General features: G+C 37.1%; 1 protein-coding gene across 2 annotated transcripts; it reads right to left on the reverse strand.

Annotated features, from left to right (window-relative positions):
• Positions 1-9715: 9715 nt before the first annotated feature.
• Positions 9716-19097, reverse strand: LOC149163936 (uncharacterized). 2 transcript variants are annotated; one of them, XM_089431913.1, is made up of 8 exons: positions 18595-19097; positions 15274-15404; positions 14697-14944; positions 14308-14433; positions 13991-14147; positions 12338-12477; positions 12170-12205; positions 9716-11591 (listed from the first exon to the last, which is right to left on the reverse strand). In XM_089431913.1, the coding sequence occupies exons 2-8, from the start codon at positions 15350-15352 to the stop codon at positions 10665-10667; spliced, it is 1713 nt and encodes a 570-aa protein (XP_089288039.1). In that variant the 5' UTR covers positions 15353-15404; positions 18595-19097; the 3' UTR covers positions 9716-10664. The 2 variants fall into 2 exon arrangements, with proteins under 2 accessions (XP_089288039.1, XP_089288038.1); XM_089431912.1 differs by having other exon boundaries at positions 14278-14433; positions 18595-19093.
• Between the last annotated feature and the right edge of the window lie 1201 nt (positions 19098-20298).

Below are 20298 nucleotides of genomic sequence, written 5' to 3' on the forward strand. Positions count from 1 at the left end.
TCCAGGTTTGTCTGGTTGGGACTTATGAAGCACAAAGATGAAGCATTCGAAAAATTCAAATCCTTCAAAGCCTTGGTTGAAAATGAATCAGGTCACAAAATTAAGTGCCTCAGATCCGACAGAGGTGGGGAATTTACTTCAAATGAATTTTTCGATTTCTGTGAAGAACATGGGATAAGAAGAGAATTCTCTACAGCAAGAACCCCTCAGCAAAATGGAGTTGTGGAAAGAATGAACAGAACAGTGCAACAAATGGCTCGTGCTATGCTTGATGAGTCAAGAACTCCCGCAACTTTCTGGGGTGAAGCTGCACATGCTGCAGTTGTTATTCTCAACAAAACAAATGTCCGGGTAAACAGCACTCAAACTCCTCATGAGCTCTGGAGTGGTAGGACTCCTTCGGTAAAGCACTTCAAAATCTTTGGGAGCAAATGCTATATCAAGAATACTGATGAGCAGCTTGGCAAACTTGAACCTAGAGCAGATGAAGGCATTCTTCTTGGTTACTCTCCACATAGCAAAGCATACAAATGCTACAATAAAAGACTTGGCAGAATTGTTGACAGCATTGATGTAGTGGTTGATGAGAAGGGATACATTCCTAGGCAAGTACATCATGAAGACATCGAAGAAGATGAAGGCTACCCCCAACGACAGAATGATGAAGAAGAAGAACCTCAAGAACCAGAGGAGCAAACAAGAATAGAAGAAAAGACTCCATCCAGATATGTTCAGAAGAATCATCCAGAATCTCAGATTATGGGGCAGAAAGAAGCAGGTGTACAAACAAGAAGAACAGTTGCAGAAGCTTCAAGCTATTTGGCATTACTCTCCTCTACTGAACCACAAAATGTGAAAGAGGCATGCAAATATGAATGTTGGGTGAAAGCAATGGATGAAGAACTTGAGCAGATCGAAAAGAACAACACTTGGGAGCTGGTTCCTAGACCAAAGGATAAGAATGTTATCGGAACAAAATGGGTCTTCAAAAATAAATTGAATGAAAATGGAGAAGTAATTAGAAACAAAGCCAGACTTGTTTGTAAAGGGTATGCGCAGCAAGAAGGAATAGACTTTGAAGAAACCTTTGCTCCTGTTGCAAAACTTGAGGCCATCCGAATGTTCCTTTCTCTCTCAAGTTTTCAAAACTTCAAAGTATTTCAAATGGACGTGAAATCAGCGTTTCTGAATGGAGACTTGGAAGAAGAAGTATACATTGAACAGCCAGATGGGTTCATTCTTGGAAATGATCCAAATCTTGTATGCAGATTGAAAAAGGCTCTCTATGGTCTCAAACAAGCTCCAAGGGCTTGGTACTACCGTTTGGACAAATATCTTCATCAACAAGGTTTTTCAAAAGGATCAACAAATAGCAATCTTTATATAAAAGTTGAAAATGACAAATTGCTAATACTTGTTGTGAATGTAGATGCATTATTTTTGGGAGCAATGAAGAAGCTATGAGTCAAAGCTTTGCCTTGGTCATACAGAAAGAATTTGAAATGTCCTTGCTAGGAGAACTGACATATTTCCTTGGTTTGCAAATCCAACAAAAAGAAGGAGGAATCTTTTTATCTCAAACCAAGTATCTCAAACAGATTTTGAAGAAATATGGTATGGAAGATGCAAAACCAGTATGTACACCCATGGTCACAGGATGTAGCCTCAGTGCAAATGATGAATCTGCAGCAGTACATCAACCAACCTACAGATCTATGATTGGAAGTTTACTTTATTTGACAGGTACCCGACCGGACATCATGCATGCAGTTGGAATAGTTGGAAGATTTCAGGCAAATCCGAAGGAGACTCATCTTCAGGCAGTGAAGAGAATTTTCAAATATCTTCAAGGGACTCAAAATTATGGCTTATGGTATCCTAGAGATACAGATCTTACACTTCATGCTTATATAGATGTAGATTGGGCCGGAAGCGTGGATGACAGGAAAAGCACAAGTGGTGGTGCGTTCTTTATGGGTTCCAGACTGGTATCTTGGTTCAACAAGAAACAGAGTTCAATTGCCTTGTCTACAGCTAAAGCGGAATATGTTGCTGCTGCATCTTGTTGCACCCAACTCCTTTGGATGATGCAGACTTTGCAGGATTTTCAAATCACTTGTACACCACCAATCCCCATCTTATGTGATAACACAAGTGCAATCAGCATCTCAAAGAATCCTGTTATGCATTCAAAAACCAAGCACATACCAATCAAGTACCATTTTCTCCGGGAACAAGTGCTTGAACAGAAGGTCAAGTTGGAGTATGTTCCTTCTAAGGAACAAGTTGCCGATATTCTCACCAAACCATTGCCCAGGGACACTTTTGAATACCTCAGGCAAAAGCTGGGGGTTGTTGATGCATCATCTTATTGTTGAACCTCTTCTGATTGATGGTACAGGTTCAGGGGGAGCATATAATGCATTGTTGGCATTATGGAGGATGTGCAAAAGGAGATCTTCGAAGTAGCTGCAATATTTCTCTATCTCTTTCATGGTGGATAATGGTTCTTCATTGCAGATCTGGTTCATATTCAGGGGGAGCATGTTCTTAGGGGGAGCATAACTCTTTGCCCTTGATGTCAAAGGGGGAGAATGAAGCTAAAGTTTTGAGGTTGCCATCAAGTCCAAAGGGGGAGATTGTTGGCATTATGGCTAAAGTGTTGTCCTTGATGGCAACCCATTCAGGTGATAGATCACAGTACTTCAAGTCAGCAGCAGATATTGATGATCAGCTATCAAATATTGAAGAAAATAAGGGGTACGCAGGTACACCTTACATAAGGTGCGTACACGCAGGTCGGTGTTACATAAAGTGCGTACATACCCGCAATTATCCCGTTCAAGAGGTGCGTACCCCCAGTGCACACATTTCAAGGCAGAGAAGAGCACACGTGGGGTTTCTTATGTTTAACCTTTGGTATTTAGCCGACGGTTTTGTGTTATTATGGTGTCGGCCCGTGGTATTGATCCATGATTTAAGGAAGAGCTTTCCTATATAAATCAAAGGAGATCATTTGGCTTGAGCAAGTTTTGTGTTGAATATCTTATGAGGGCTAGATCTGAAATATTATGATCTCTTGGGAGTAATGTCTAGATCTAAATAAGGCAAATCCACTAATTGATTGAGATCTCTTCGGCGCATGTTCAGATCTGTAGATCTGACTGTCTGGGTTATTTCTGAAGTCTTGAAATCATCTATGCCCGAAGGTACGCAGGTACAGTGAAAGAAAAGTGCGTACATACGCAGGAACGAAGTGTTTCAGGGGCGCTGGTACGCAGGCACAGAAGGGTTGCAGGTGCGGAGGTTTGCAAGCAGTTCAATGGATACAGTGCGTATGTAAGCAGGCGAGCAGTTGAGCAGGGTGCGTACGTAAGCAGGCGAACAGTTGAGCAGGGTGCGTACGTAAGCAGGGTGCTTACTGTAAGCAGGCAGTACATGGGTGAAGCTGCTTACTTCTCTTAAAATCTCTGTTTATCATTGTTGTGTTCTAGGTTTGGTTCTATTATTGTTGATCTGGTTACTACAGTTGACTGGGTGATTCTCTTATACTCGATGATCATTTGATGCTTATGGATCCAGTTTGAAAATTTATGAAAAGTGGTCCTTGTAAGAAAAGAAGTAGGGGGTTGTAGCGCCCTTCCAGGAGAGACTGGAAAACGAGAGAGAGTTGTAGCTCTCTGCAGGTTGCAGCCTGCGTACTGGTAAAGGACTGCACCAGTACAAAACCATTGTAAAAGGAGTTTCTAATTTGAAAGAAGATAGAGACATATTGCAGCAGGTGGTTTTCACCCACATTGGGTTTCCACCTTACATCTTATGTTCTTTGGTGTGACTATCTGTTTTCTTTGTTCATGCTCATTATTTTATGGTACTGACATGCAAAACTAATTCAAAGAACAAATAAGGAAGATTTATTAAGAGAATTAGATAATACTGATTCACCCCCCCTCTCAGTATTATTTCCAACAGTATTGTGCAATAGAGGCAGGCAAAGCAGCGGAGGAGATTTGAACTGGTGACTTGTTCGGATCTGAGCTAGTTTTGTGTGTAACAGGTGGAGATAGTGTTGGATACTTGAGAGGAGTATTGTACTATGTAATGTTACATGTTCTCAATCATTAATATACAGATAGTGTGGGGTTTTCAGTTGTAAGCTTTCCCCGGGATACATAATGTGTTAACGTGTGCATGCGATTGATGTTTGATTGTTTTTAATGCTGCTAAATTGATGATCAACGTAGAGGAGGTTATGTATTATGCATGTATTCCACAATAGTGTATAATCAGGATAATCTCTGTGAATAAGTGTCATATTATTCAAAATTTCTACAGATCCAAAAGAGCGGACTTAAGCGGAAAGGGGAGAAACCCCCGATCGCTGATCCCCGACATATCAGGTTGGACGCAAACATGCGATATAACACAAGGACCGAGCCGATGCGACATTGCTATCACCGAAATCGGCGGAACGGCGTCGGCAATGCCACGAAGCAAATGACGAGACCCCGAGCCAACGCCGATATGCGACTACGATGATCAGCGGATTGGCATCGGCGATGGCATAAAACAAGGGAAGGTCACCCGGGGCTATGCGAGATGCGATTGCGATATATCACATCGCATTGTCGCGTCGCAGCGCTATGAAGGGGTGATAATGCTGGACCCAACGGACTTTACAGGTGTGGTTTGATAAGTTTTGAGTTCCGGAAAAAGGGACTTTTCCCGTGTAATAGCGCGTTTCGGTGTAAAAATCGAAAAACAAAGGAAATTGCCTGAAGCAATAAAGCCGAACCTGACGGACTTTATAGTCGTGATTGGATAAGTTTTAAGTTCTGGAAAAAGGGACTTTCCCGTGTATAAGCGCGTTTCGGCATAAAAACTGAAATACAAAGGAAAAATCCCCCAAAGCAATACAGTCGTACCCAAAGGAGAAATAAAGGCACGATTAATGAAATTTGAGTTCGTTTATCAGGATTTCATGCGGGCCTCAAGCGGTGAATGGTATTGGGCCCGCTCCGCCCGATCCCATACAGCGAACGATGTGTCGCTGGCGGAGGACAGAGGAAAACCGCCTTTTTGAGCGGGTAACCTCCATACCCTTAAGCTGCCCGAGATCGCATATCGACCGTTGGATCGGAGATCACTTAGATCGAAGGAGATGCTTGTGAAAGCGACCCAAGGCGGACCCAATATGATTATAGGGCAAATTCGATAGAATTTGAAGTCCAATAAAAAGGATTTTGTCTGGTTTTTGAAGGTTTTCCCGTGTATTTGGGATTTTGCCCAATACACTATTGCGATGCGATATAACGCCTAATGGCGGACCCGATAGGGATTTAGGGGCGATTAAAGGGAATTTCACGTCCGATAATCACGCCCGATAGTGTAATTGCAGACATCCCCTGTGTAATGAGATTCACTTTTTGGGGGTTTTTGCCTATTAAATGGCCCTGATTCCTTCTGTAACCTGCAAATGATCATCATGCCACACAGCAACAGGCATTTTTACAGGTAATGATGCATTGTGAAGCGATAGAACCGCAGAGGGACAATCAATCGCAGAGAAACGGCCTGGGAAGCCAAAAAGCCAGGAAGATGCCTCAAAAGAGCCAAAGAGCACGAGTGAGAGCACAAGAAGAAGGCGAGCTAAGCCAAAGCAGGAAGTTTAGGCAGCAGAAAGCAGAGGCAGAAGAAAAAGCCAGAGAGCTAAAGGTTGTAGAGCCAAAGAAGCCAGAGCCAAAGCCAAGAGTCAAGGCCAGAGCGGAGAGCCACGGCCAGAGCCAGAGCCAAGAGCCAAAAAGCCAAGAGCTTCAGAGCCAAGAATGAGATGGTGTCTAAACCCATTGTGTTCTGTGTAAACGAATGGAGTTGAGCCAGGGAGCTTGTAAAAATACTTTGCCATAATCCCAGAGAGCCTAGTTGAGTTGACTAGAGCTCAATGAGATGAAGCCTAGGAGTTTTGGGTGAACTCCATATTAAACTTCTTGTCATATGTGTGATGCTCATTCGCTGCTTTGTTTCACCGTTATATGTTTTTATATCAGTTTAAGCAAATCTAATTACGGCACATAAACAGTTTAAAACAACTATAAGCATACACCTATTTTCAACCACTTATTAATTCCGCATTAGTTAATCAATAAGACTTGAGAACATTTAAAGCTTTGGAAGTGGGAGAGGTTCTTGTAAGTTATACAGGAAGCCTAAGTGCCCCATTTTCAAATCATTCCCCCTTCTGACCATCATCACCAAGAATTTAATTCTAATAAATTCTTATTATTCCCATATATCAACCTTTTTGGAGAAAACCATGATGCCTCCTTTATATGGCCATTCCTTCCCTTCTTCAAACCTCTCAACTTATAAAATATCATTTTTTATGGATTATCTAAGTAGAGTAAGTCATTGATGCATAGACTATGTTCCACGAACATTAGTCATAATGGTCAAATTTCACACATAATGAATAGTCCAATTAGCCTTTACATATTAGCAGTTGAATTTAATGTTTGATCTTCACCTCCACAAAAGAACTACTATATACACGCCATTTAGTATAAGGCCAACCAATGTAAATCAATTGCAAACTTAACATTGCAAAATATCACTGTAAGTGAGGAGAAGATGTCTATTAATTTTATATATCATATCGTTGCATTGTGTAGTACTGATCAAATAAACTACAATGGCTACCTATAGTATCTTATAGGGTTAAATTCTCAAGGTGATAATGACATCACATGGCCTACTCTACAAAAATAACATGACTCTTGATGGTGCAATTATTGGAGTGAAACTAAAATATAAAATTATGCCCAATATCCCAAGAAACAAGAACCCCAAAAATGTAAAAATCGTAACCCTCACTTAATAGGGTTCAACAAGAAGGTTGTGTTTGGTGAATTTATATTGCTCAACTTAAAATGGAGCCTTACCAATCATAACATTTACCTTGATGATTTGCTTTCAGGTTTTCTTTCAAATCAAAACCTCAACCATTATAAATAACTACCTCCAAAAATGTGTGGAAAGGCCTCCAAAAATAATGACATGAAAACTACCAACAACAATTAGTGTTTGAGAATGTCTAAATGACCACATGGTTCACCTTTGGATACATTTTCATCTCTATGTGGAATTTCCATTGTTTTAAGACATTTGATTCTTGTTTAATCCTTTTATCTTTTCACCCATTTTCCAACATGTTCTTATTTTTCCAACATGTCAAACAAGTTAAACCACTCAATCAAGCCTTACGGTGAAGTATTGTCAACACTTATAAAACAAAAATAACAACTCATTCAATTACAAGTTGGTACTTTTAGCATAACTTCTAAGCTAACCAATATAGTTTCATCTTAACCACGGATCTAGCAAGAGCAGAGGGATCAAATCTATTGAAGTGCAAGCCCTTTTTACATTGCAAAACTTTAAAAAACTGCACCTCCAAAATTACATCCCTCTACGGACTTGATAGATGGTGGTTAAGATGAATCTCTCTCTCTCTCTCTCACAATGGATTCAACCCCTTGAATCCCTTAAATACATGGAATAAAATAGCTTAAACATACAAATCCAGCAAATAATTAAACCTTTAAAAAGGATGAAAATGTAAGATAATGATACTTGAAATGCTATAACAATACAATTTAATTTTTCAATTACTTTATATAATAAAAAATAAAAATAAAATCTATTTAATGTTGTTAGATGCATCTCATTAGTACTTAATTTTATATGTTGAGAATTTTTATTTATTAGGCACATTGATTGTTTGGATTACTATTAACATTTTTTAAATGTCATTAAATTTATATTAGGAATTGAATTAATTAAAAATCTTCCTCTTATTACTATTATAAGGAAAGTATTGAATCTTCTTATTTTCAATTACTTTTTTTTGCACATTGAAATGTTTTATTGCAGTTCATATATAGAGCATGTTAGCAAACCCTTGTTCATCCAAGTGATCAGACATCCAATCCCCGCAACATGTTTCACCAATCAAACTTTATAATAAAAACTTTCAAAAATAAAAAGAGAGTACTAGAAAGATTTTTTTTAAATGTAGACTAAAATCATATCAGGGATGTTAAAAAGATTTATTTGCATATCCAATTAAAATATGAAAATATAAATAATATAAACTTTATTGTTTTTTGTTTTAGTTGCTTTAAAAGAATTTCAAAAATTGCCAATTAAATTATCTTATTTCATTCGAACATGGAACTTAGTTGTAATATCAACTACTAATAAAGAAGCACACTTAGAATGGATTATGTTTTATAATCCATTAAAGAAAACTAACCAAGAATATTTGTTTTCCATTTTAATTATAGTGGACATTATTTTGTATTTAAAAGAAATTTTCAAAAATAAAAAGGGAAAGTACTCAAAAGGTTTTAAAATAAACGTAGACTAAAAACATATCATGGATATTAAAATGGTTTATTTGCATATCCAATTGAAATATGAAAATATAAATAATATCAATTTTATTTGTTTTTTTTGTTTTAGTTGCTTTAAAAGAATAAATATAATGGATTATGTGGGTTAGTTGATATTATTAGTTGGTTGTAATATCAACAACTAATAAAAAAAGCACACTTACAATGGATTATGTTTGATAATACTTTAAATAAAAGTAACCAAAAATATTTATTTTTCATTCTAATTATAGGACATTATTTTGTATTTTAAAGAATATTTTATTTTATTTTAAAATGGACACATGTAAAATGAGCACAGACAACATTCTTTCGTACTGGGCTATAAAATGAGCCTCTCATCTCAACAGCACAATATTAATTTCTTTCTTAAACATAAACTTATTTGTAATCATAATCTAACATGATATCACTTATCTTTTGCATATAAAAGTTGAAAAAATTCAGTCTGAAAGAAAATTATCACCATTGAAGCATATATATTGTCAAAACATGCAATCCATCACCATGAAGACGAGATGTTGTTAAGAATAGAGGGGTCTCTGTCTCCCTTCTACACGATTGCAAATACTTGTCAAGACAACAATTTAATTATGTTTCCATTTAATAATGGTGCCCAAAATATCAAATAACACAATTTTAAACAAGGGAATAGCCTAAAGAGCAATGACAGAAATCTTCACTCATAAATCATTTACTCACATAAATGCACCACATGACTACCAACAAAGCCAATTTGATCAAATCCACTACTTCCTACTTAGTAATTAGTAAGGGCAATCCACTCCCCAACATATAGAAACAAAATTCAATAAAACAATTCAATGAGACCCCTTGGAATGCAGTAACAAATTCTAGATTATGATATCACTTCTTTCCTGTTAAGATAATAAAACAATAATACCAATGTCACGGTCTCAAATAATATGACTAAAGGTCTAGCATGTAATGTTCCTTGTTACCTTTCTAATTTGGATATTTAATTTAAATTGAGCGATTCTAAATTCTAGCAAATGGCAATCTTATCATGTAAGGGCCACATAACGACAAGCATGCACTTGAGCATGCAGTCTGACGAACTTGATAAAAAGTAACTTGGTCATCATTTTTCCTTCATTTAGTTTTGAGAGATCTTCCAATATGAACCCAATAATCCCTAAGGCAGCCTTTTGTAGTCATTACTACAATTTTAAAAAATAAAAATAAAAAACTAAATTGAACTTAGATATTTGCGAACTATTGTTCCAAAATGGGAACCTCAAATGTGAAGTAAATCTGTCGTCATAAAATTACATGTAAGAAATATTCAAGTTGTGAATCTGTAATTCACATTCTATGCTTGATGTCACTGAAACCGGGATTCAAAATAGATATGAATTCACATCCCTGAGATGAACAAGAAATAGTAGTGATACCAAAGGAAAACTTCCGGTTCCCTTGGTAAAGTTCAAATCTGTTCTCTTATAACAAGAAATCTGGAGTTCTAAGTAGAATTTGGGATTTGTGAGCTCTTGGAACCAATGTTATCTTAACACTGTTTTTGCTGAAAAAACATTGTCAGCTGTATAATACTCGAATGAAACTTGTAAACAAATGGGAACGTAGGTAATGTACGCTTTGCAAGTTGCACATTCTCTGTAGTGACCTGTTGTTCATTTGAAAGTACAAATTAAACCTTGAAGCACAAGTTCCCAGGTCAAGAGGAGCAGTCATGGGATCTCTGCATGTAAAAATTAAATCGTACTAAAATGATAAATTACAACGTGCCATGGAATCCCCTCCAGAATCACATTTCTTCCCTCCTTGAAATTTTAAGATGATTGCTTTAGTAACTCAAACATGAAACACTACTCATACTTCCATCTATCGCAATTTGCGTGCAACTCCCCTTCAATTTTCCTCTCGTTTGCTTTTTGCTTCATTGGAAATAGGGGGTGAATAATTATGTATCAATTGCATGCACAATATGCAGCAATTAGTATTTTAGGCCATGCATAAAATAGATTGTTGCAATGATATGTGCAAAATGGGACCTCAAAATTTTGTACAGATCTGGACTAGCCGCCAGGAATAAAAAAACAAATGCTGTGCATGAACAATTACATAATCTAATACAGATGCTCACCAAAGCAATAAGAAAATTCATGCCAACTTTCTCAAGTAACTTTCAAGGGTTGCTATAAACAACACATACTAGATGAAATTCTTGAGAATTTATTGCCGAGGAACTGGTGGAGCTGTTGGTAAGGGTGGTTGGCTGTAGAATCCCATTCCTGGAGGTTGAAGAGGCTGGTAAGGACCAGGTGGCACTGACTGTTGTGAGATTCCAGGTCGTGGCACTCCCATTATTGGATGTCCAGGTAAGGGGGGAGGTGGTGGCAAACCACTACCATACCCGTAGGGCATGCTCAGCATATTCCCATTACAGGGCATATACTGTACTGGTGGTGGAGGTGGTGGTGGTGGTGGTGGGGGGGGAGGATAAGGAGGTTGGTGTTGCATAGGAGAAGATGCTGGATGCTGCATTGGAGATGTCTGATTCTGCACATTGCCAGGTGGTGGTTGGTGTTGCACAGGAACAGGCTGATGCTGCATAGAAGACAATTGCTGTGGTAGAAGAGCTTGAGGTTGCATTGGCGTGGCATGAAGTGGTGCCCGAGGAGGAACCATGTAAGACAAACCACTGTCTGCATTTGGAAACTGATGTTCCAGTTTTGCCCTTTTTTCGGGTGGGTAACCAGATGACATTTCAACTGGAAGACTGGTGGTTCTCAAGCCACCAGTCATTGAAGCAGCCTCCTCAGCTGCAAGGGATGATAGAACTGAAGTAAACATTTGGGCTGACGATGTTGAAGCTGCAAGCTTAGCAGCCACTTCAGCTGCAACAGATGCTGCAGTCTTTTTAAGTTTATCATCCACACTTCCAGCAGTATCCATAAAAGATGTTACGGGTGGCATTGTCAAAACTGCACGGTCTTTGTCTGCCACGGATTGATTTTCTCGTTGAAGAGTGGAAATTTTATCAGAAAAAATATTTGCATCTGTGGCACTCTGCTGTTTTGACTGCAATTTCCCATTATTGTTAATGTTACGTAAGCGCTGACGCATACTCCCGGCTTGCTCTAGCTGACCCTGAGCAACCTGAAATGAAAAAGAAAGTCATATGGAAATGCCTCACCAAAAAAAATATAGGATTTAACTAGTACCAAAAAAATATTCTATCCAATAACAAAATGGTCTATTCAAAAGGCCAAGACATCATTTTATACTCCAAAACTGAACAGCCCAACTGTAGAATTGGCATATGCCAGAAAGATGAGCATCCTACACAGATTCTTGACAAAAGATTTAATAACACTTAGCTCAATGAGACACAACCTTATCCTGAGGAACAGACATTGACTTAAATAATTCAGACAGAAACTGCATTGTGAATGCTTAAGTTCACCCCAGTGAGAAAAACACAGAAAACTGTAGGCTACTTAAGCAGTGCACCACGGTCCAAGCCACAGAGAGTAAGAAGGGCAAATTAACATTGTAGCAGAACTGTGGAATTTGTTGGTAGAACAGACAGCTCCCATTGTGAAAAGCATAGGCATTTCACATTTACATCATGACATGCTTCCAGAAATGTTCTCATTGTGAACAGCATAGGCAGTACTAAATCTAGTCCAGCAATTCTACATGCAATAATAAAAGGAAGAGCACAATATTCTCACCTGCAGTTGAGTCCGAACCTGCTCCAGCTTAGATTCCTGTAACACAGATCTTCGTCAATATTGAACTTCTGACTGTTTGTGATGCCTAGTTATTCCTCACATTTAATGCTTTGAAGTTAAAACTTTAAATTAACCAAAAAAAGTTATTGTTTTACAAGAAAATCCAACCTGCTCCTGAAGTGCCTCTTTCAGCTGAGAGACAAGGGTTGCCCGTTTGGATTCACTATTTTCAAGTTGTTCAATGCATTGCCTCAAAATAGTTTCCTGCTCTTGAAGTTCACCATGTAGGGTTGAATTTTGGAGATGTCCTGCACATTCAAAACCCAGATTTACATAACACAGAATAAAGGAAGAAGTAAACAGCCTAAAAGGATATCCTAAGTGAAACGAATTGAGGAAAATTGTATACCTTGCACAACAAGTGTCGAAATTACATAGTAAGAAAAAATCAACATTATACACAAACAGAGCAATACACAAAAGATTCTGAAACAAACATTCTCAGAAATAATAACCAATTTGATTCTCAGGTCAGGCTGGGAATCGCAATTTGATCAGGGAGACTACAAGAGTAACATTATTCTAAAAGTATGACAAGAATTGACTAGGCATAAATGAGATCAAGATGCTTTCTTTTGTAAAATGAATGTTAATATGAATAGGGTTCATGTCAATTTTTGGCATAGGAATCAAAAGATACATGATGTTTTAGAAGAATATAGCAAGATGACCTCTACAACTCCAGAGAATGATTTTATTGCATGATAGGATATTTGAATAGATTGGAAGCTAAAAATTGGCAAATCAAATGGGAAATTCAAATGCATAAGAAATTGCAATAGGTTGGCAGATAAATTGGCAAACATAAAAATAGAATCAAAGACTGTGAACTTGTAACTTTGAGCCTGTCAAGATAGAACTATAGAAAATAATGTCAGATACTTGAGAAATAAGATTAAGGGACAATTTAATGATTTTAAAAGAAAGGAGCAATTTTACGACTAAAAGCATTGCTTCTATTAATCATGATCAGTGAAGCCTTTTACACGATGTGCAGAAGAGCTGCAAAATACAGAACACAAAACTACTGTGTATATTTACAATGTGTTATCTTTTCTTGGGAAGGGTATTTCAAATCTCAAGTTCCAGCAAGACATTTAAGTTAACCTATTTGTCATGACTCACGACTGAGAGGACATGATCATTTCTATTAATGTCCAACAAATGAACACAAAAGTTGGTGAATGGTACTAAAACAGTACATCCAGTGTAGGTACAAATGGAAGTCAAGGTTGGAGGTGGGAGGATTAGGCAAAGCAGAGAGATTGTAACCAAGGGTCTTCAAGGCAGAGGAAGAATCTGTTATCATGGTTCTAGAGATGAGAGTGATCCACACAGAACTTAGAAGAGCAAGGAGTGTCACAATGTGTATGGTGGAGCTTCCGAGGGCACGGTTTGGTACCTGCAGCTTCACAACTTGACATCTATAGCAAACTATGTCTGTGACCCCTACTTGTTCCCATTCATTATGTGGTCTGTTATTCAAGATAAATAGTAACAATGTTATTCCAAAGCATGCAGAGGGATTTATAAGCAAAAATTCATTTTTCTTGGAATATGGCAACTCAAGCCAGATTTTTAATGTTTTTCTCTACTAAAATGGTCTTCTTTTGGAGTTATGCAATCAGAATCCCAGACCTTGTATCAACTCTTTGTTCAACTTGATCTTTACATCAACGCCATAATGTAAGTTGATAAGAAAGAAACAATACAGTAGATAATCAAGCACCACTCTAAAGTAAGAGCTCTTTATACTCCTACCTGTTTCACAGGCAATTTCAACATCCTTGTCCATCTTCTCTACACGTCTGACACAAGACTTGCATTTTGTCAAAATTGCATCCTCATCAATATGGCCATCATGGACAGCTTGAAAAGCTGATACAATTTTTTCCGGTGTACCTCCAACAGCAAGTTTCTATGATTTGGCAGAAGGATAAAATGTTTCAGTATTAAATTGTGTTTAAAAATTTTGGCAACAGAAAAAAGCATCAAATTATTTTTACAGATAAAAGAGAAATAGAGATAAGAAGGCAAACATCTCTTACTATTTTCATGGAATGTGGAGTCTTTCTTACTATTTTGATGGAGTGTGAACCTCTGCCATTGATCTCCAAGGCTGGAGGAGGATCCTTTCCAAGCATTTCTTCCCTAAGACTCCGCCCACGAGATCCAAATACTTTCCGCTCTTCCCATATATCAACCTATGAATTCAAATTTGTGAACAATAACCAAGTCAAAACAAAATGATAACTAGATCAGTACTCCTAATTTAGTGCATTTCATTACATGTTTGACCTAAAAATAAATTTCCCTTGAGCATGAAACACATGCCTCAAGAACAACAATAATATTTTATTTTTTTCTTTTCACTAAATCAAGATTCTACACTAATAGTTACAAGACCATCCAAAGAGACAGATCTGTCTACAAATATACCATTATTGAGTTATAAAAGAAAGCATACCAATCGAAAAACCACACTCTTTCCATAATCCTCTCCATTCTCATATACATCCTTAAGAACTGCAGGAAGAACCTTCCAAAATTCAGCAACAAATTCAGATCCTTTTCGCTTGCTGTTTTGTAAAATGTCATTTGCAAGATACAGGAATGGCACCCGCTGCTCTCGGAGTGAATTATGGAATTGTCTATCCCATGTTTCCACGACCTGCTTTGCTTTCTTCCGGTGGAAGATACACCAATGTGATAATGCTAACCAGAGTCAAGGAAACATAATTCATTCAAACAAACATGAATCGATCAAATTCCAACATCACTATTTGGTTCTTCCAACATACAGAATTTAATAACACTAAAACAAATAAGATATGTTATTTCAATATTTAAAATATACCACGAAGGTCTCTACATGCAATCAGAATATTTGCATTTTATATCAATTGAAATATTTTTGTCTAGAAATATTAAAGGAGAAAACAGACATGTATATACTGCCTTTATAAATTACATGTACAACTTCACAGAATAACCTATTGAAACTTCAGAATGGTAAACAATCCAAGTTCAAATAACAAGGATACTTTCAATGCTCTGTTGTGAGTTGTTCAACTTGGTTAGCTTGTCAGCCAATATTTGCTCGTTAAATGCACTGTTGTTCATCCCTTTCAGTCAGATGTTGCAATTGGTTTGCATGTAAAATCTCTGCAAAAGCCTGCACAAAACTTAAGTCAGTCAACACTAGCAACCACTTTTTAGAACTTGCATGGCATGGTCTCAAAAAACACATTTATATGCCTTTAGGTCATTCCTAACAACATATGAACATTTCAGACTCTTGCTTGATACCTGGAAATACTAGTCAGTTGCCAAGTCTACCATTTAAGAGTCACCTTACTTATCTAGAATGGAGATTTCTAAACAGAACCATTGGAGTGGTATGGCAATAAACTCAGTCACCTTAGTCCTAGTAAAGCAGGGCAACTTCATAAAATCCTAGTCTTTGCAGATGCCAATATATTATAACAACTTGACATTCCCAATATAGTAGGGTAACCTCAACTGACAACTCTAGGAGGAGATTCAAATGACTTGAAAACGTACTGAATTGTCACAAAGACCTTTATTGATCTTCTAAGACAGTGACATATTATGAATGTCCATAAGTTGGGAGTTGGGAGAGACATAAAGCTAATGGTTAATCTCGTTACTTGTAGCTATGAAGAGATCTTAATACACCAGAAACACATGCAACATATATCTCATGAAGTCCTACATAATCACTGCCTGTGCAAGAAGAAAATTGCATGTTTTGAACAGTGGAGATGCCTTGAGGCTTGAGCACTACATTGTGTACTATACAGTATAGCATGTTTTTATAGTGACACCAACTGTTCTTGGTCGTCTGCAGACATTAACATGCCTTCTTACATTCTCAGAGTACATGTGCAAAAATGTGAAAATAAAGTTGACTACCAAATCTGCAACCTATATGAAAGTCAATATTTTTCACAAATAAGTATTCCCTTTCATGGCATTATTATAAACAAGGAGATAGAAGCATTTTCCGTCCAAAATTATAAGCAAGGCATATCCATTGCATATTTGTAATTGTACCAAGAAGTGAAACGGTTTTGCCTCTAAAGCCTAACCTTCAGATACCCTCAGTTGAGGTATTAAAGATAATTATCCGTATTATTAAATGGTTCACCTTCAAGCAGATTGCACAATCATGCTCAACAGTCCGGTCATCCTCCTAGCCTCTCTCTATTGTAAAAGAGAGACAAATAACAGTATTAACAACTGACATAATAGCAACTCACAGCATGTGAAGCACATCCATCCTATACACTCGTATTGTGAGTATCCTTACAAAGTCCAAGCAAAGTGCAAAACTCTCCCGTCACTCTTGAGATAAGACCATTGCCAAGATGATATGTAACTAAAATGTCAAGTACTACCTCAAGCTCCATAAAGCAACAACAGAGTTTTAAATAGGAATGCCTAAGATCGTTGCCAAAGATGATACATAACTAAAATGTCGAGTACTGTTTCAAGCTGCATAAAGCAACAATAGACCTTTAAACAAGAATGCCTAACCTCCTTTGCAATAGCTCCAAACTGAAATAAATAACCCCCAAAAATCTAAATGCTTGTAGAAACTAAATGATACATAATAGTCACATATCTGGAGAACAACAACGAGGAGATGAAAGAAGACTAAATATTATACAGACTGAGAAGTCAGAAAAGAAAGAAAAGCCCATGAATATGTAAATAAGTATGCAGGACTAAGTTCTAAATGATATCTAGCAATCATAATGCTTGGAAACTTGAAAGTGATAGGAAAGAATGTTAAACAAGATTACAGATATAAAAACAGAAGAAAAAAAAGTTAAAACGGAAAAGGAGGGGTAAACCTCAAATACCTAATAAAACCTGTAAAGATAACCGATATATAGTAATCAAATACGGTCTTATTAAGTTGAGAAAGGAGACAAAACCTTCTGATACGTAGACATTGTCTCACATCCACTAATTGAAACTTGAACGACAAAATAATTTGAGAATGGGGAAAAAGTGAAACCCGTGATTTCCTAAATGGGCATGTCGAAAGAGACCAAAACTAATATATGCTAATTAAATGACGGCCAGCTAAGTTAAGAAGGAAAAAACACTTGACTCCTCAAATTCAAGCAATTCATTCATATTTACTTATCGAACAAGAGAGACTAGGTTGGTAAAATTAAAGAAGTCACTAATTCCCCCCTCAGGTCATGTTTCTTAAAACTACGTTACACAAAATTTTGGGGACAAGGGGATCGAACTTCGAACATCGACCATGTGTGAACATTTTTCCTGGAGAATGAATGCCAATTTATGTTGGGGGCATCCTGACAAAATTGGCATCCAAACGTCCCCAGAACCATTGAGGGATGTCTACAAAATTTCCTTACTTCTTTGGGGACAGTAAACGTCTGGGTTATGTTGGGGAAGTGACCCTCAGGTACGACCCTTCCAAATGGGGATTTCAGCCAACAGTCCCCTCTGCCCTCGGGAATGGGCAGACGCAGAGGACACGTCTCCCCGCGGGTGGGGATGGGTTCCTGTGCAACATTGCAAAGCAGAAGAAATACGACACCCAAATTGGCTGGGAAAAGGGAATAACCCCAATGATTTCCGAAAAGGTGTGAAGCAGCTGAATGCTATCTGCTTTTCCATGAGAATGGATTAAATTGGGAGTTGACGAAATTCTCAACAAGGATCCTTATTTTTAATGAAAACTTATGACCTAGAAGGTATCACAAGGGCATCAAAAACAAAGAAAGGGGCACACAAAACACACACAAACACCCAGAAGCGTTGTTAGTACCAAACCAGTGAAAAATGCAATCACAGCATCCAAGGCTCTTGCATCCCAGAGCAGCTTTCTGATTAGAAAAGCTTTTGTTGTATGTAGTACGTTAAAAACCACCCGTGTCTTACCAATAGTTTTCACTGTTGCCAGTGTAGGATAAGCCCTTGATTCTCTAAAATGGCATATAAAAACCAATTAATATCCATTTATCGTATGAAGGCTGATTCGCACAGGCATAAGAGAAAAATGTGGTTTTGACAGACACTAAATAGCCAGCTCACCCCATGTAAATTTGTAATCAATTCTACTTAAAAGAGAAAAAGAAAAAAACCCAGATACCAGTATAACGAAACTCTTTCTATTCACTGATCAACCAGGGCCAGCAAAAATGTTGTGGAATGTTTCCATCTGACTTCGTAAAGAATTAAAGCAGTAACCCATTAAGAAAAAAGAAACAGTGATTACTGATGGGACTTGGGGTTTATAGCGTGACGATTCATTCAAATATATTGTTTTAACTAGGGCAAATTTAGTTTAAAACACTCACCTGGTTTCCCGATCGGGCATGGTACTACAAAGTTTCTGCTGCGAGTGGCATCACGATAGCTTCAGTAAGCTCCTCTTCTCTCCCTCCTCTGCCGTATTTTTAATTTGTAACAAAAATACAAGCAAGACGCTACAGGATCTCGAAAAAATTAAGTGACCTCTTAACAGTACCAAATTTAAGGGCTGCCTACTAAGCCAAAAAATGGCCCTTTCTCCGAGCAAACGAGGAGCTGGAGTGGATGTGTACGTGCAGAGAGCAGATTCAATGATACTTTGTTAAACACGAGCGAGATTTGGGATTTATGTTTTCATTTAACATGTCCAAGAGCATGAAGTTGGACGAATTTATAATAAATTACGCAAAAAAATTCGGTAAAAATTATATAAGAAAAAATTTTGGCCGACCTTATTGGTTATCACCAGAATTTATATTGATTAGAGACAAAGGTCATGTTTGACATGGATGGAATTTCGCTGGGAGAGCTCAAGCGAAATATTGAAGCGTTTAGAACCTCTTTGCTATGGTTCATTTTTTCCCATTAAAATATATAAATGAAAAAATAAATACTCATCCAATTATTTAGATGGCTATGGTTTTAATGGAGAGGATGTGGACACTAGCATGTCACCGTGATTCCATTGATGGATCCATACACCACATAAAATAAGAATATAAGAATATGAATAATTTTCGTTTATATTTATTTATTAGATATTGACATGTTGGGAAAGTGTTTTAAATTTTGTGGTAAAATATTTATTAAATTAAAATGAGTAATTATATATTCATAAATGGATAAATGTATAGGCAAAATTGTTAAAATATTTTGTTTTTAATTTATTATATATGGGATTATATTGATTATATTATTATTATTATTATCTAATTTTAAAGTTACGGTTAAGCAAGATATTAAATTGGTGTATAAGAATTTTTTGTTTATGGGACAAGGGACCCATTTCCACGCAGTAATTTGACTGTGAAGTTTACGAAGGCATATATACTCTACCTCCCTCTGGTTTTGAACGTGGGACCTCTTAGGAGGAAACACATGCTCTTAACCATTAGGCCCACATACTCTTAACCATTAATATTGTATGGTATTGATAATAATATTATTTGTTTTTCTATGATTTTAAGTTATTATTATTTTGGAGATGTACCAAACCAAACTATTAGAATTAATATTTGAGTCATTATATTATGTTCACTCCAAAGTAATTGTTTATAAAAGGTTGTTGGATGGTAAGATTACTATAAGTAAATAGAATATGGAGTGAGTGTAATGATAATTATTTGTCGAGGTGGTAGGTGCGGGAGGAGTACTCTTTGACCTACGATGAAACATTGTACTACGCTTTGCTTGGAACCTAGGAACAGCTAATAACAACCGAGCATAAGCCTATGCCTTGTACCTAGGACTCAATTTGGCCTCACCCCTTATCAATCTTCGTCTCATCACCATTAGGGACTCTAAGAACACTATTTGACAACTATAGCTAGGCTTCCTTTCTTAAATGCGAACAACAATTAGTTTTCATTGACTAAATAATTAAAGGAAGGAAAAAAATAGGTTATACACACCACACAAAAAATCAGATTTCAAGTTATCAAAAATGGCTACTATTTGAAGAAGAAAACTTAGTCATTTATTTTCGTGGAAATGGCCACCAATGTTGCAACTTCCATGACTAATGACAAAGG

The sequence above is a fragment of the Pinus tabuliformis genome, chromosome 5_1 (genome assembly GCF_031772625.1).
Source record: "Pinus tabuliformis cultivar Carrire ecotype Pingquan chromosome 5_1, CPIR1, whole genome shotgun sequence".
In the NCBI taxonomy this organism is placed as follows: domain Eukaryota; kingdom Viridiplantae; phylum Streptophyta; class Pinopsida; order Pinales; family Pinaceae; genus Pinus; species Pinus tabuliformis.